Source organism: Pongo abelii, chromosome 18 (genome assembly GCF_028885655.2).
Source record: "Pongo abelii isolate AG06213 chromosome 18, NHGRI_mPonAbe1-v2.0_pri, whole genome shotgun sequence".
Classification (NCBI taxonomy): Eukaryota; Metazoa; Chordata; class Mammalia; order Primates; family Hominidae; genus Pongo; species Pongo abelii.
In genome coordinates this window covers 84,760,558-84,777,722 of record NC_072003.2, presented here as the reverse complement: position 1 = coordinate 84,777,722, position 17,165 = coordinate 84,760,558, and the positions used below count along the sequence as shown (strand labels likewise).

The 17,165-nt window shown below is 54.6% G+C and overlaps 1 protein-coding gene across 3 annotated transcripts in view; it reads right to left on the bottom strand.

Moving 5' to 3' along the window:
- The window catches only part of GSE1 (Gse1 coiled-coil protein), a 499,199-nt gene that overhangs the window by 304,242 nt on the left and 177,792 nt on the right, over positions 1 to 17,165 (bottom strand). For all 3 annotated transcript variants that reach the window (XM_054534226.2, XM_024233179.3, XM_024233178.3), the window contains exon 2: positions 1,840 to 2,020. In XM_054534226.2, coding sequence (XP_054390201.1) covers positions 1,840 to 2,020 — 181 coding nt within the window. The remainder of the gene's footprint in view (positions 1 to 1,839; positions 2,021 to 17,165) is intronic.

Below are 17,165 nucleotides of genomic sequence, written 5' to 3'. Positions count from 1 at the left end.
GGATGACTCATTAATTTGCCAAAGGTCCCTCAGATAAGAAGTGGGTGGGCCTGCTCCCCAAACCACAGCCAAACTCCGCCTAGGAGTCCGTCTGGGCCTTGTTCTACTGCGGAGGACTCTGGTTTCCTGCGGCAGGGCTCTGCCCAAAGCTGTGGGAGAGAAACAGTGAGAACCAGGCAAGCTGCCTCCTCCTCGGAGCCCTCCACTGACCCGTGAGCCGCCAGGCCCAGGAGGTCGCATCGCCAAACAGGGGCACCCGGCCTGCCTTAGGCACAGGGGAACATTGGTGTCCTCCTCTGCCTGAGCCTCCCCTGGGGATGTCCTGAGTGACAGGTGGGTGTGGGCCCAGCCTGAGCTGCCACCCAGAGCTGAGCGTCAGAAATCACAAACAAATCATAACTCCCTGGCCCCAGCCTACACCCTGAACACTGAGGGTGCCAAGGCCTGTCACAAACACGCTCGGGTCCTGGCTGAGTTAATCCCCACACCTGCCCCGTGAGCCAGGCACTCCCATTAGCTTTCTTCCCATTTCCCAAATGAGGAAACCGAGGTACGGAGCAGGGAAACTCACTTGTCCAAGGCTCTTAGCCATTCCTCCCCGACAATGGCCTGGCCTTTGCGATCAGGGACTCTGATTAGCTGGCTCAAGGCAACGGCAGAGCAGGTCCTCAGACAAGGTGGGGGCAGTAGGCCCTGCCTGGCCTGCTTTGTGGCCTGACCACCACGATCTCAACCGCCAGTGTCTGGAAGCCCTTCGGAGGGGTCAGCGTCCCTAAAGCCCCTGGCCAGCCCCTTCCCTCCCCCGGCGCCTACCACACAAACAGAAAGAGGTCGGTATTGGGGTTGTCCTGCAGATGGAGGCCCCAGATCAAAGTCCGGGGCTTGGGGGATGGGCCAGCTGTCCCCAGGCCCCCAGCAGTCCCCTGTCTGTCCATCTCCTCCCCGGCTTGGCCCAATAACATGGGGTGCTTTGGACCCACTGCCCTCACTGTGGTTGGCGCCAGGGGCGGGCTGGGCTGGGGGTCTCAAGTCTCCCGTGCTGTGGGGGCAGCGATAGAGGCAGGACAGAGCCTTGACCACGGCCCTCTGGAGGGTCTTGCTGACGAACCTATGGCCTAAGGGGTGGCTTCAGGATGAGGCCATAAAAACGCATCACGGGGGTCACCACATGTCCAAGCCCAGCCAAAGGGTCTGATCTGGCCCAGGCCCCAAGGCCCAGCAGCCAAAGCCTCAAGGGTCCACACACGGCGATTAACCAAGGAGGGCACAGCCTCGCCTGGCCTCAGGGAAGCACCATGCAGAAGCCCTTAGGAGGTGTCTGAGGATGCCTTGGAGTGAGGGTGTTGTCCACAGTGCGTCTGTGGCTGGTGGGAGTGGGAGGGGGAAGACGGCGGCGCCATCTCCCCGCACAGAGCAGCCTGGTTCCCCGTGGCCCAGCCAAGAGAACCGCACACGTGCACCTGGGACACAGTGCATTGACATCTGCGAAAACTAAGAAACGACCCCCTCTGGGCTCAAGAATATCCATGACATCATTTTTTTAAATGAATGAAGACAAGAGAGTGTATAGGTAAATAAATAAACAAAGGCGGCCCAGGAGCCCAGCAGGCGAGAGTATCGAGAACCAGGGATGTTGATGAAACGATTTTGGAACCCTAAGGAGTATGGAAGACAAAATCCAAACTCCAGTAAGGGAGACCTAGCACCCGGTCTCTTCCTTAGGATGTCGAGGACACGAGGCGGAACTGTATCTGAACTCAGCTCTGGGAACCCCCCATCCCTGCTGGACAACCGCATCCCAGCCCAGTACCCAGAGATACAAAAAGAGCTGGCGTCTACCTGCACCGGTAAGGTCTGGTCCCTCCTTCTCCTGGCTGCTCTGCAGACACTGTGCTGGCCTCAGCTCCTGTGCCATCCTGAGGCCTCTCGGCAGGGTCTCCGTGGGGGCGCCTGGCCGGGGCTCGGACTCCCGGGTAGGAGGGTGGGTGGCTGTAGATGCTTCCAGAGATCCACAAACAGCCTGAAAGGAAAAGAGGTGGACACGGTGAGCCTGGGCCATGCCTGCAGGGGATGATGCACGAATGGACTCTCTGGCCGTAGGTGCCATTCCTCCCCGACGATGTCCTGGCCTTGGTGATCAGGAACTCAGACTGGCTGACTCAGGGCAACGGCAGAGCTGCTCCTCAGTAAGGCCGGTGCCAGTGTCTTCCTTGCCCAGCAAGCCCAGCCTAGGGGACACCAGGCTGGACCCCTGCTGCTGGGGTCCTACCCACACAGCCCCATCTTCTTGGCCGTCCAAAACTGGAGCTTCTGGAGCCCTTGCGGCAGCTGGCCAGCACTGCACGGAGCCCAGAAGCATCTAAGATGGAGCCTGAGGCTAAGCCCAAAGGTCCAGCCTTGTCCTGTCCCCTGGCGGTGGTGGGGACAAGGTTTATTCTGTGGTCCTTGCCCAGAATAAAGAGTTGGGCAAACCATCTCAGCCGCACCCTGCAAATCAGGGAAAGGCCCTCATCCTAGTGCCCCGGGGGGATGCTCTCTTCCAGACTGGGCCGCCAGGCACCTGGTGCGATCCTGAGCTGTTATTACCAGCCGGGGAGCAGCAGGCAGGCCCCTCACCTCTCTGAGCAACTGGAGTGCCTCGATTACAACATGACAAAATGGATACAGGGCCAGGCGCGGTGGCTCCCGCCTGTAATCCCAGCACTTTGGGAGGCTGAGGCAGGAGGATGGCTTGAGCCTGAGTTCCAGGCCAGCCTGGGCAACATAGGGAGACCCCATCTTTACAAAAATAAATACATAAATTTAAAAAATGGACACAGGAAGGCTGTGATTGTGATGTCTTGATTTACTGCAGGAGAACAGGTGGGGTGGCACCTGGTTTGGTGCACGTCCTGGTGGTGACCAGCTCTACACCACAAGCTCACAGGAGTCTCACCTGTGGCTTACTAACACAGATATTTCTTCTAGGTCCCTGCATCAAGGGGAGTCAAAGGGAGCACAGAAGTGGTGGGGCCCCCCCTGGGACCTGGCAACACTGGCCACTGACCACTCACAGCTGTGTCCCTCCCCGGGTGCTGCCCCCTGCCAAGGGAACCGACTCGCACGAGGGCCAGGACTGCAAGGGTGCGGCCCCGGGCCTCAGGGCACTTTTGCAGGAATTGCAAAACGTGCCTCTCCATCCTGTGTGCGCCTGGGCTCACTGGTCCCGAGGGGAGCAAGAACTACCATGACGACGACGATGATGGGGATGCTGATGGTGATGACTCCAACTGCCCGTTACTAAGGGCCTACCTGTCCCTAGCTCTGCATGGAACTTGGAATAACTAACTAGAGTTATAACTATACGGATGAACATGGCTAATCTTCAGTCCACACTGCAGGGGGGTCATCCCATGCCCACAGCCCTCACTTTTTTGTAGTCTTTATTTTTTATTTTATTTTGAGATGGAGTCTCGCTCCGTCACCCAGGCTGGAGTGCAGTGATGTGATCTCAGCTCACTGTAACCTCCACCTCCTGTGTTCAAGCGATTCCCCTGCCTCAGCCTCCTGAGTAGCTGGGATTATAGGTGCCCGCCACCATGCCCGGCTAATTTTGTTTGTTTTTTTTTAGTAGAGATGGGGTTTCACTATGTTGGCCAGACTGGTTTCGAACTCCTGACCTCAAGTGATCCGCCCGCTTCTGCCTCCCAAAGTGCTGGGATTATAGGTGTGAGCCACCGCGCCCGGCCACTTTTCTGTAATCTTTAAAAGTGTCATAAAATATACCGAACACAAAATTTACCATTCTAACCATTTCCAAGTGTGCACTGAGTACATTCCCAATGTTGTGCTGCCATTACCACCATCCATTTCTAGAACTTTCTCATCATCCCACACAGCAACTCTGTCCCCATTAAAAGGCTCCCTGCTCCTCACCCTCAGCCCTGGCTGTCAGCATCTGCTCTCTGTCTTGGTGACAGGCTGCTCTAGTTGGCCCATCCCCTTTCCAGGAAGCGTTGGTAGGAGCCCGGGGTCACAGGCAAGGTCAGCCCAGGCCAGGGGCTTCAGAGGCCTGGGTGTGGGAGGCTAAGGGCCTGCTGTCCGGTGAGGTGGTGAGCTAAGCCCCAGCTTGAACAACCAACTGTGCTACCAGGCCCCTGTCGTGGGGGTTGGTGACCCTCCACTTCCCAATGATGAGCTCCAGGGACAGCAGGGTTGTGGAAAAGCAACTTTCTGTTGATCCGTTTTTTTTTTTTCTTTTAGGGATTAGTGCTATAAAACCCAAGTGCCTAAGTGAGATGGATGGTTCAGAATTCCTCGGGCAAGCGCAGGCTCCACCAGCCCTGCATGCGAGGGACATATAAATTTACCGTTTGTTTCCAGGAATGCTTTAATTTATGGGATCCATATGGTGACGCTGGCCAGACCACAGCCCCCACAAATCCCACAGGCATGCCGGCGGCTTAGGCTGGAGCCAGGAGGCGGCGGCACCTCGGGCCAGCACACTTTATTCATTCATCCACTCACTCAGGGCCCAGGGTAAGTCCATCAGGACGGCAGGTACCCTGGGGCCTGTACCAACGTGGTTCCCACCCTGGGGACTGAGCTACTCCTGCAGCCTTGCCCTGAGTCATCTCAGGAAATGCTGCAGGGTGATGCTAAAGAGAGGAAGGCTTGGGGCTACTGTGTCCATGATGGGGCACAGACGGCAGCTCCAGCCAGCTCCAGAGGCTCCTGCTGCCAGGGAGGGCTTATGGGGCAGCACCCGGTCATGCTGGGCCGCATCTGCATTCAAGCCCCCAGGGGATGGGCAGGAGGGGTGCAGGGGAGGGCCGTGCCATGTCCCAGTCTCAACCCCTGCCCACCTCCTGGTCCCTCCTGGAGCTGGGGGGCCAGGGTTCTGCTGGAGGGAGAAGCTGAGAGGCCCCTCCTGGGGTGGAGATGGCTCCCAGAAGCAGGACTGTGAGTATAAGGAAAGAAGGCAGCAAACACGGCTGTGGTGAGGCTCACCCTCCACTCAACTCAGCACTGGAACAAAAGAGAAAACAACCCTTTTTACTGAGCACCTACTATGTGCCAGGCACTGATCTAGGGCTTTGTACTGATTAGCATAGTTAACCCTTCCAACAAGGCATGGAGGCAGGAAGAGATGAACTGAGCGATCTGAGCTCACACAATAACTGGAGGGATATGGATTTGACCTGAAGCAGTTATCTGTAACCTCAGACAGCTTACAAAGCAACTGGGGGACACAGCTTTTCAGTAGAGAACAGAAGATGGCAAGAGGGAATACCACTGGGGGAGACGGGAGCACAGATGACAAGTACTATAGGAGTTTGAGAAGGGGAGGGGTCCCCAAGGTCTAAGGAAATCTGCACGGGCTTCCTGGAGCAGCTGGAATGTGAAGTGGGCCTTCAAGAGGAGTAGGATTTGAAAGGGAGTGGGAACAGGAGGGACAGCATTCCAGGTGTGGGAGGCACCTGCACAAGGCACCAGGGGCAGGAACGCACACGAGATTGTTCAACAGACACGGAGCCGACTGGGCAGTGGGCTTCCTGCAAAGGCAGCTTGGACGGGCTCCTGCTCTTCCTCAAGGGGCTCGTGGTCTAGGACGGAAGGTTGGAACACACATCCCCGCAGGGGCCAGGAGGGGAAACTCCGCAAGGGCATTGAGTGGAGGAGACTGCAAGGAGACAGCCACCGCCCTTCCCAGGGTCAGCAGGTATCACCTTGATGGAACTGAGCCCCACCTTGACAGATCTTCTGATTTTCCAAGAATAATCTGGGAATCCTCTTTTTAAAAATGTTTTTATTAAGAGACCGGATCTTGCTTGTTGCCGAGGCTGGCCTTGAATTCCTGGACTCAAGTGATCCTCCTGCCTCAGCTTGCCAGGTAGTTGGGACTACAGGTGGATGCTACCGCTTCTGGCTTTGGGAATCCATTTTTTAAAGTTGAACTCTCCAGATGATGAAGTATCAGCAACTAATCCCCAAAATGTGAAAACACTGTGCAAACCCTCATACGCTTTTGATGGGAATGTAAAATGATGCAGTTGCTTCGCAAAACAGCTGGCAGTCCATCAAACGGTCTAACATAGGGTTACCCTGCAAGCCAGCAACTCCACTCCTAGACATGTAGCCAACAGAACTGAAAACATCCAGCCATCTGCACACAAACTTGTACAGGAAGGTGCATAGCAGCCCTCAGTCCTACAGACAAATGAATACTGACTGCCAACAACCCAAGTGAGTGTGGAGGTGGGTTCTTCCCTGGTCAAGCCCCCAAGTGAGACTGCGTCCTGGCCAACAAACCAAGTGAGTGTGGAGGTGGGTTCCTCCCCGGTTGAGCCTCCATGTGAGACTGCATCCTAGCCAACACCTTGATCTGCAGCCTAGTGAGGCCCAGAGCAGAGGGCCCAGTTGAACTCTGTGATAATAAACATGAATGGATGTAAGCTGCTAAACGTGTCGTACTTTGTTACACAGCAACAGAGAGCTGATACAGTCCTTAAAGTTCTAGAACAGTGCCTGGCCTGGGTATCAGTGTTCCCTGGCACCACTGTCTGCTGAGCTGTGTATGTCAGAAACAGAGGGAACCAGGTGCCAGTCCCTCCCCGGCCTAGCTCTTTCCACTACTGTGACTCTTGTTGGGAGTGAAAGGATTTTGCCCCCTTTCTTTGTCAGCAGCTGGCCTGGACTCCCAGGGGAGCCTGGTCAATATTAATGGACAGGCAAGGCTGTGGGGCACACAGGGTTTTCTGAATATGGATTATCTCATGCTCAGCACCATCTTGAAGGTGAAGGCAAAAGTTCTCAGCCAGGTAATCAAACAGAGGCAAAGGGGCCCCCTTCCTTATCCTTCTAAGGCCACATTTACGACAGTCCCTGAAAAAGCAGGCCCTGAAACCTGCATATGTGCTGTGCCTTCTCTACCAGGGCCAGGAATTCCAAGCCCACAGTGGGTCTGGATTTAAAGTACTATTGTGCCTGGGCCTGCGATGTCATCATCCCCCACTCCCAGGGCGCCCTGGAGAACACGGCATCTTAGAGCAGTTCAAGGGGCTCAAGCAGACTGGGCCTCGGAGGACTGGCCAGGCTGGGAAAATGCCATTGTTTCCTGAATTTCCCTGGACCGCAGCCACCACCTTTAAAGCTTTAGTCAGTTAATGGGGAAGGGTGAAAGGGGGAAATTTAATAGGGTTCTTCCAAATAAATGGGGATTCACAGCCCACCGCTGAATAGCCTAATGAGATCCTGCATTGTTATGCTTTCTCCAGGGAGCTGGAGTGGTTTCTGGAGAAAGCCGACTCCTGGTAGATTCAGGGGAGAAGGGTGGGGGGGAAGACAGACGCCACATCCCTGATCCAAAGAGGAAGACTGTGTGTGTGTATGTGCGTGCACACACGTGTGGTCAGTGCCAATTTTATTAATTTTATTAGTCCATGAGATCCCTAGGTCTGGGAGCCCGTCTATTCGGGATTTTTTGTTTGTTTCTGTTTTTGTTTTGAGATGGAGTCTCGCTCTGTTGCCCAGGCTGGAGTGCAGTGGTGCGATCTCGGCTCACTGCAACATTTGCCTCCCGGGTTCAAGCAATTCTCCTGCCTCAGCCTCCCAAGTAGCTGGGACTACAGGTGCCCGCCACCAGGCCCAACTAATTTTTGTATTTTTAGCAAAGACGGGGTTTCACCATGTTGGCCAGTCTGGTCTCCAACTCCTGACTTCAGGTGATCCGCCTGCCTTGGCCTCCCAAAGTGCTGGGATTATAGGCATGAGCCATTGCGTCCAGCCCCAGGCTATTTTTAAAAATGCTTTATTGAGATATAAGTCACATACTATAGAATTCACCCATTAAAAGTGTATCGTTTGATGGCTTTAATGTATGTATAAGCTGTGTAACCATTACCACCATCCATTTCAGAACATTTTCATCACCCCCAAAAGAAACCCCCATCCCCATGAGCAGCACCCCCCTCAACCCCATCCTTCCAGGCCCTGCAATCACTCATTTGCTCTCTGTCTCCGTGGACTGGCCTCTTCTAGACATTTCATACAAATGTCATTTCTGGACATTTCATACAAATCCAATATGTGGCCTTTTGTGCTGCCTTCTTTTTAAAGTTAGCACCATGTTTTCAGGTTTGTCATGCTGTAGTGTGTAAACACAGTATTTTGAACAACAAAGGACTTCCATTTTGAGGACCCACAGCAGCCCAGGGGCTGCTGGACAGAGAATTCCCTTCTCCAGGAGCCTCTTCAGCAGGAACTGGTTGGCTGTTCATGGAGCCAGTTCCCTCTCCCTCCTGGGCATCCAGCCAGATTCCATCTCCCGGCCTCCCCTGTAGCAGGGCACAGCTGGTGCCCCAGGTCCTGGCTACTCTCCCAGCTGGGAGATCTTAGCAGAGTGATTTCACCCCTCCAGGCCTTGGTTTCCTTTTGAGTACAATGAGAGTGGCACTTTGCGAGGCCAAGGCAGGCAGATCACTTAAGCCCAGAAGTTCAAGACCAGCCTGGCCAACATGGCAAAACCCTGTCTCTACTAAAAATGCAATAATTAGCCGGGCACTGTAGTGGGCGCCTGTAATCCCAGCTACTCGGGAGGCTGAGGCAGGAGAATCACTTGAACTCAGGAGGCAGAGGTTGCAGGGCTGAGATCACTGTGCCACTGCACTCCAGCCTGGGTGACAAAGCAAGAGTCTGTCTCAAAGAAAAAATGATAGTGACAACACAGTGCCTACCTCCAAGAGGAATGACAGAGGAAATTCAACGAACTCTTCTGCTAAGGCACTTGGAACATAGCAGGTTCTCAACAAACTAGTTGATCCCATGAACTAAGAGCAAGAGCATCAGGAACAAGAATCAAAGCATCACAGTGACCCCATGGCCCCTCAAAGCTTGAAGGGGTGTGGGCTGGGGAAGGCGTCTTGGCCTTGGGTGTAGATGGTGGGGGCAGGGCCTGTTCAGCACCCCTCACACCCTGGCCTCTGGGCAGTTTCGGCTCCAGCTGGCAGGGCTGTCTCCTAGCTGCTGGCCTGGAGCCCCGTGACAGTCTAGGGTCCCTGAAGTCACAGGGGCAGGATGCTCTGAACAGCTAAATGTCAGGAGAACAGGGCTCACCCACTTTTCCTGACCAGCCTGAATCATCTCTTCCTTCCCAGCAAGCTCCAGGTGCACCCCAGGAAGCTGGTGCTGCTGATCTTGAGTAAAACACACGTAGGCCTGAGTCCAAGCTGCCACTCACCTGCTGGCGTGACTAGGAGAAACCAAGTGAGCCACAACTGCTCTGGCTCTCAGCTGATGTCTCCGGGAAGTGGGCTAGTAACACCTGCCTTACTTGTCCCGAGTACCTACTATGTGCCAGGTGCCAGCTGAGCACCTGCCATCGGCAGCCCATCTAATCATCTCAGCAACCCCACCTGAATTCTCAGAGGCTCAGAAGTCAAGTCAGCTGCCCAACGTCACCCAGCCGGTCACAGTGAGAGCCAAGAATGCAGGCCAGCATGTGTCCTCTGTCAAGTACCTAGTCCCCGCACAGTGTCCAGGGCACAGTAGGTGCTCAGTAAACACTGGCAGAGCCTGGTTCCGCACCCCCATGCCTAGTGGCCGTACAGCAACCCAGGCCGTGCTCTGGGGCAAGTAGGTTTGTGCTGCTGTTGAATGGCAGAGAGGGGAGGTTTGCTGATGAACTGAGGCTGATTTATCTCAAGAGCAAAGCAGGGAAGATGAGACAGGGAACACAACTGCAGGAGGGGGAAGAGACGCCAGCATCCTGACAGCACAAAAGAACGCAGCGTCGCCTTCTCTTCGCCCCGAGGTAAAATCAAGCACAGGCACGAAGCCAAGTGCAGGGGGAAATTCGGTCCCTTCCCCAGGGCGCTGGCAGGGTGTGTGCATTGGCTAGGGAGGGCGGTGGGCACAGCCAGCCCAGGAGCACCTCCCGGGCTGGCCAGAGGCCCCTGCCCCTGCTGGGGACACTCAGGTTGCAGCACCAGTGCTGTTGTCTGCCAGGGAGGGAGAGAAGGGAACATGGACAGGCCAGCCCTGCCACGGGAGCCTTCTTCTCCCGCTGTCCTGACCCGCTGTGGCCCCGCACCAAAGCCCACCTACGAAGACATTCTGCTCAACCTGCCCTGATGGGATTTCTTGTTCTGTGCTGCAAGCTAGTGTGTCAGAAGCCAAAAACAGTATTTTACGCCCCTTAATTCCCTGTAATAGCTCCATAATGGCAAGCAGAGGCTCCAAATACTGCAATAAAGGGAATGATAAGGCTTCGGGTCAGGGGGAGATTGGAGATGCCGAATGCAGAGTCCCTGATAAGCAGACAACTAAAGGGTTATTAAATGTGCGCTGGCGACCGGGTGTAATTGGAAAGTTATTAGATATGGAATACACACAGCACCCGGCAAATGAGTAATCAGGGACTAATTAAGCACACGCCACACGGCAGATCGCGCGGGAGAGGCTGGTGGCTGCCACATCTGTGACTGCAATTAGGGCCGCTCCGGCTGCAGCGCTCCCGGCTGGAGTTGGGGAGCGGCAGGGCGGTGGGGGTTGGCTGTCTCGGGCAGGGCGCCGCAGCTGGGGGGTCAGGATCAGACTCTTCCCCATCTCTCGGGGGCTGGAGGGAGGGAGGACAACAGAAGCTCAATTAGACACATGGTCCAGGGCTTGAAAAAATAAAAAGGCGGTTCTGTCCCAGGCTTCAAGTTTGGCCAGGTGACGGCTGGCTGCAGCTGCCTGAGTCTCCTGGATGATCCACGAAACACATGCACAAAAGCACGACCCAGAGCCAGGCAGGCCAGGCAAGAATGACCAACCCATTTTATAGATGGGAAAACTGAGGCTGAGCGGACAGAAAGTGGGCAGAGGTCGCCCAGCTGGCTCCTCTTCCAGCAGGCACAGAGCACCTTGCCCTGGATGTCTGGGTTAGGGAAAGGAGCCTGCATTTCATGGACGGGCAGTGGCCAAGATCAAGTGGAGAAAGGGGCCAGATGCAGCTGGCTGACCAAGAAAGAGCTGGGACCTGAGCGGGAGTGAAGGTAATCTAGGGAATGCCTCTCTGTGTCATGTTCCTGGCCTCAGCTTCCTCCTCCGTAAAGGTGGAGCTGAGAGTCCCACCCATAGCTCTAAGCTGGATGGGTTGATGGACTGAATGGACAGATGGATAGGCAGTGGATGGATGGATGGATGGATGGATGAACAGTGGATGGATGGATAGATGGAGGGGCAGGTGGGTGGAGGATGGATGGATGGACGATGGACAGGTGGATGGATGATGGATGGGTGGATAGATGATGGACAGATAGATGAATAGTGAATGGGTGGATGGATGATGGATGGATGGTGGACAGGTACATGGCCTGGCCAAACTTGAAGCCTGGGGCAGAACCGCCTTTTTATTTTTTCGAGCCCTGGACCATGCGTCCTGGACCATGAGGCAGCTGTGCATTCCAACTTAGCACAAGAAGTCCACAAGTGCATTTGCTACATAAAGAGTAGAAGAAAGAAGGGGACCCCACCCCACCTGCTGCAAAGAAATGCTTGTGATTGGAAGACAAGAAAGTCCCTGGTTCAAGGCCTCGAGGGCTGCTGGGGCTGAAAAATCTGGGTTCAGTTGACACTGGGGTTGTCCCCAAGCCCAGGAGCTGCTGTCTGTCCCTGACAAGGTGGAACAGAGGGTCCTAGAGCGGAAGCTTGTGGCAAAGATGGCTTTCGCAATGTCTGCAGCCACTATGCCCACAGCACCTACTGAGGGCCAGGCCTGAGCTCGTCCCTGCAGGTGCTGACCCATTTAAGCCTTAAACAATTCAGTGAGGCAGGAACTGTGTGTCCCATTATATGGATGAGGTCACTGGAGACAGAAAGATTGGTGCACTTGCTGTGTCTGATCCCACTGTGGGATGGGTGGGTGGGGCACGGGTCTTTCCAGGAGGGTCACTAGAAGGCGGGGATCCATCCATGTTGATGAAACTGAGAGCCTCAGGACACACTCAGGCTCGGAGGCAGCTGATGGTCCAGCTCACTGCTTGCCGAGGCAAGAGCACCTCCTCATGGCTGTCAGGCAACAGGGCGCTTGGGTGCTGCTGGGGAATCCAGCCGGGCCAGGGTGAGAGGCCAGCGCCCCAAGATGTGGAGGCCCTGAGACCTTGGCATCAGCCCAAGAACCTCCTCCTAGGGGCTGGCAGTGGGAGCTAGGCTGAGCTCAGACCGGCTTACCACTGACATCCTGTTTCTCCCAGGGACCCCTCCCAACCCCAGAGGTATTCCCCCACCCCCAGCCTGCGCCATACCTGCTCATCTCCTGCCTCCAAGGGTGGGAGCCTCCGGCTAGATCTGGGTGTACAGCCCTGCCTGCCACAGCTCTCCAACACCACCGAGCAGCGGCCTTCCTGAAACACCACACTTATCCCGCCAACCCCTTACCAAAGTTCTGACCCTGTCACAAGACATCTAAGAGCCACGTTATTTGGTTCAGCTCAGCTTTGCATCCACATTTCTGTCACACCCTCATATCCACCCATCCAGCCAGCCACCCACACATCATCCATCCATCCACCATCCACCCACCTGTCCACCATCCACCCACCTGTTCACCACCCACTCACCTGTCCACCATCCATCCGCTCATCCACCATCCATCAACCTGTCCATCCATCCATCCATCCACCGTCCACCCACCTGTCCACCATCCACTCACCTGTCCACCATCCACCCACTCATCCACCATCCATCTACCTGTCAATCACTCATCCATCCACCCATCATCCATCCATCATCCATCCACCACTTATCCATCTACCTGTCCATCATCCATCCATCCATCCATCCATCATCTACCCACCTGCCCACCATCATTCCACTCGTCCGCTATCCATCTGCCTATCACCCATCCACCCGCCCATCACCCACCCATCCATCATCCATCCACCACTCATCTATCTACCTGTCCATCATCCACCCATCCATCATCCACCCACCCACCCCTCCATCTATCCATCCATCTACCCATCCATTATTCATCCATCCATCCATCATCCACCAGCCCGCCCCTCCATCTATCCATCCATCTACCCATCCATTATTCATCCACCCATCCATCATCCACCCATCCATCATCCACCCACCTGCCCCTCCATCTATGCATCCATCTACCCATCCATTATTCATCCATCCATCCATCATCCATCCATCCATCATCCACCCACCTGCCCCTCCATCTATCCATCCATCTACCCATCCATTATTCATCCACCCATCCATCATCCACCCATCCATCATCCACCCACCTGCCCCTCCATCTATGCATCCATCTACCCATCCATTATTCATCCACCCATCCATCATCCATCCATCCATCATCCACCAGCCTGCCCCTCCATCTATGCATCCATCTACCCATCCATTATTCATCCATCCATCCATCATCCACCAGCCCGCCCCTCCATCTATCCATCCATCTACCCATCCATTATTCATCCATCCATCCATCATCCACCCACCTGCCCCTCCATCTATGCATCCATCTACCCATCCATTATTCATCCATCCATCCATCATCCACCAGCCCGCCCCTCCATCTATGCATCCATCTACCCATCCATTATTCATCCATCCATCCATCATCCACCCACCCACCCCTCCATCTATCCATCCATCTACCCATCTATTGTTCATCCATCCATCCATCATCCATCCATCCATCATCCACCAGCCCGCCCCTCCATCTATCCATCCATCTACCCATCCATTATTCATCCATCCATCCATTCATCCACCCACCCACCCCTCCATCTATCCATCCATCTACCCATCCATTATTCATCCACCCATCCATCATCCACCAGCCCGCCCCTCCATCTATCCATCCATCTACCCATCTATTGTTCATCCATCCATCCATCATCCATCCATCCATCATCCACCAGCCCGCCCCTCCATCTATCCATCCATCTACCATCCATTATTCATCCATCCATCCATCATCCACCCACCTGCCCCTCCATCTATCCATCCATCTACCCATCTATTGTTCATCCATCCATCCATCATCCACCCACCTGCTCCTCCATCTATGCATCCATCTACCCATCCATTATTCATCCATCCATCCATTCATCCACCCACCCGCCCCTCCATCTATCCATCCATCTACCCATCCATTATTCATCCATCCATCCATCATCCACCCACCTGCCCCTCCATCTATGCATCCATCTACCCATCCATTATTCATCCATCCATCCATCATCCACCAGCCCGCCCCTCCATCTATCCATCCATCTACCCATCCATTATTCATCCATCCATCCATTCATCTACCCGCCCGCCCCTCCATCTATCCATCCACCTACCCATCTATTGTTCATCCATCCATCCATCATCCACCCACCTGCTCCTCCAACTATGCATCCATCTACCCATCCATTGTTCATCCATCCATCCATTCATCCACTTGTCCATCTGTCCACTGCCTGTCCCTCTGTCCATGCATCTATCCATCCACCCATCCATCTGTCCATTCATTGACGTGTCCATGTGTCCACTGTCTATCTATCTGTCATCTATCCACCCATCCACATATCCACTGTTCATCCACTCATCCACCTGTCCATTTGCTCATCATCCATCCATCCATTCATCCAGTAAACGTTTATTGAGTACCAACTATGTGCTAGGCTCTGTGCCTGGGATGTAGCAGCAAGAAAAACAGCTAAAAATCCCTGCTGACATTCTGGCTGGGGAGACACACAGTATTTTAACATGAGTATGAATAAACAAAGTGTTCATCTGTCTGTCAGTAGGAAGTGCCATAAAGACAAACAGCAGGAGAACAGGATGGAGAGAAGGGCGGGTGAGTGGAGAAAGTGATGGATGGGTGGGCAATGGTAGAGATATCATTTTCCATAGGCTGGCCACACTGAGAAGAGGATGTTTGTGAAAAGACCTGAAGGAAACGAGGACACTAGCCACGGAGATATCTGGGGAAGAGTGTTCCTGGAACAAGGAACAGCAAGCGCAATGGCCCAGAGGCAGCAGCACATTTGCAAACCTTTTCTTAAAGGGCCAGATGGTATTTTTGGCTTTGTGGGCTGAATGGTCTCTGTCAAAACCACTCAGCTTTGCCACTGCAGCACCCAAGCAGCCTCAGACAATACCTAAATGAACATGTGTGGCTGTTCCAATAAAACTTTATTTATGGACACTAAAATTTGAATTTCATATAATTTTTATCTGTGGTGAAACACTGTTCTTCCTTTGGGTTTTGTTTTTGGCAACCATTTAAAAACGTGAAAGCCTTTCTTAGCTCATGGGCCGTCCAAAAACAGGCAGCCAGCTGGGCTCGGCCCGCAGGCCCCTGCTCTAGAAGCAGGGAGGAGGCCTGGGGTTTAGGAGGGGGTGGGAGGTGGGGCACGGCGCACGCCGACTCCTAAACACAATGAAATTTCTTGTAGGCAAAACCCGTCAGGGAAGGGGGCCTGTGGGAGGGGGCAGCTGAGTCTTGACAGAAGAGGCGAACCTGTGAGCCAGGTGAGGGCAGAGCAGAGCTGGCTACAGCAGCACCCACGGGTCACCTGCATCTGCCTGAAGGTGGCAGACGGCTCGTTCTGAAGCACACATGGCACCAGCCAGCTCGTCTACACCACCGGCTCCTCCCCTCCCTTCTCTCTCCAGCCTAGGAAGCTGCATCCTGCTGGGGCTGAGGGCACAGACTCAGCCTTGCCTGCTTCAAAGTCCAGCACCACCTGATGAGTTGTGTGCCTGCAGGCAAGTGGCTCTACCTCTCTGGGCCTTGGCTAGCCCATCTGTGAAATGGAAACAGTGACAGTGCCAGCCTCCTGGGGCAGCCGCAAGGGCCAATGAGTCTGTGTTGTGAAGCTCTGGGACAGGGCCTCGCCCGGCAAGGGCTCTGCAGGATAAACAGGGAGCAGCCCTGCGCTTCACACACGCTCCTGGTGAATGTGCCCCGCACACCTGTCCTCTACACATTTGTCCCATCGCAGCTTCTCAGGAGGGCAGCTCTCAGCCCCGAAACAAGGGCTGCTGTCGTCCTGGGAGCTTCGGGCAGCCAGCCAAGGAGGCTCCCCGGGCAGGGCCCTGCTCGGCCCAGGGTTCCAGGCAAAAGCAATGCGCGGGCTGCTCACAAACCTTGCCAACTGCCTAGGAGTTCCCTCCCATCATAAAATGCCCCCAGCCTTTCTCCCAGAAATGTTCTCTGCCTCCTCCTCAGCCAGGGACTGTACCCTTTCCCCTGGGCACTATCCCCAGCTACCCCCCCCAACCCCCGCGCAGAGCTGGCTGCATCCCACGCCATGTCCATTAGTGCCACATCCCAGTGCCAGAGATTTGGGTTGCAGATCTGCACCCCCAGACCATCAGCCCCCTGTGAACAGCACTCCCAGGCCCTGGCATGGCATCCTCAGCACAGCCGCTGGGGGAGACGTATCTGAGTTATGTAAGGAGCCATGTTCCTAGGGGAATGGTGTTTCAGGCGCAGGGAATGGCCAGTGCAAAGGCCCTGAGATGGGAGTGTGCCTGGTTGCATTTGAGGAAGAGCAAGGAGCAAGTGGCAGGGGAGGAGCTAGGGAAGCAATGGGACCCATTTCAGAGGTCCCCACAGGTCCCCGGGAGGACTCTGGATCTCATTCGCAGTGAGAGGGGAGCCTGCTGGATGTTCTGAGATGAAGAGACATCATTTTGATTTTTGCCTTTTTTAAAATTTCAACTTTTTTTGAGTCAGGATCTCACTTGTTGCCCAGGCTGGAGTGCAGTGGTGCAATCATAGCTCACTGCAGCCTCAACCTCCTGGGCTCAAGCGATCCTCCCACCTCAGCCTCCTGAGTACCTGGGTCTATAGGCGTGCACCACCATATGCCCTGCTAATTATTTATTTTTTGTAGAGATGGGGTCTGGCTATGTTGTCCAAGCTCATCTCGAACTCTTGGCTTAAAGTGATCCTCCTGCTTCAACCTCCCAAAATTCTAGGATTACAGGTGTGAGCCACTGGGCCGGGCAAACTTTTTAAGCTGAGATACCTGCAGATTTGTTTGCAGCTGTAAGCAGTAACGGAGCCATCCCCGACACCCTTCACCCAGCCTCCAAGGGCAACCCCTTGCTCACTGTAGTACCCGCCACAAGCAGGAATTGATAACCACTAATCTGCTCTCCAATCTAGAACTCGGTCACCTCAA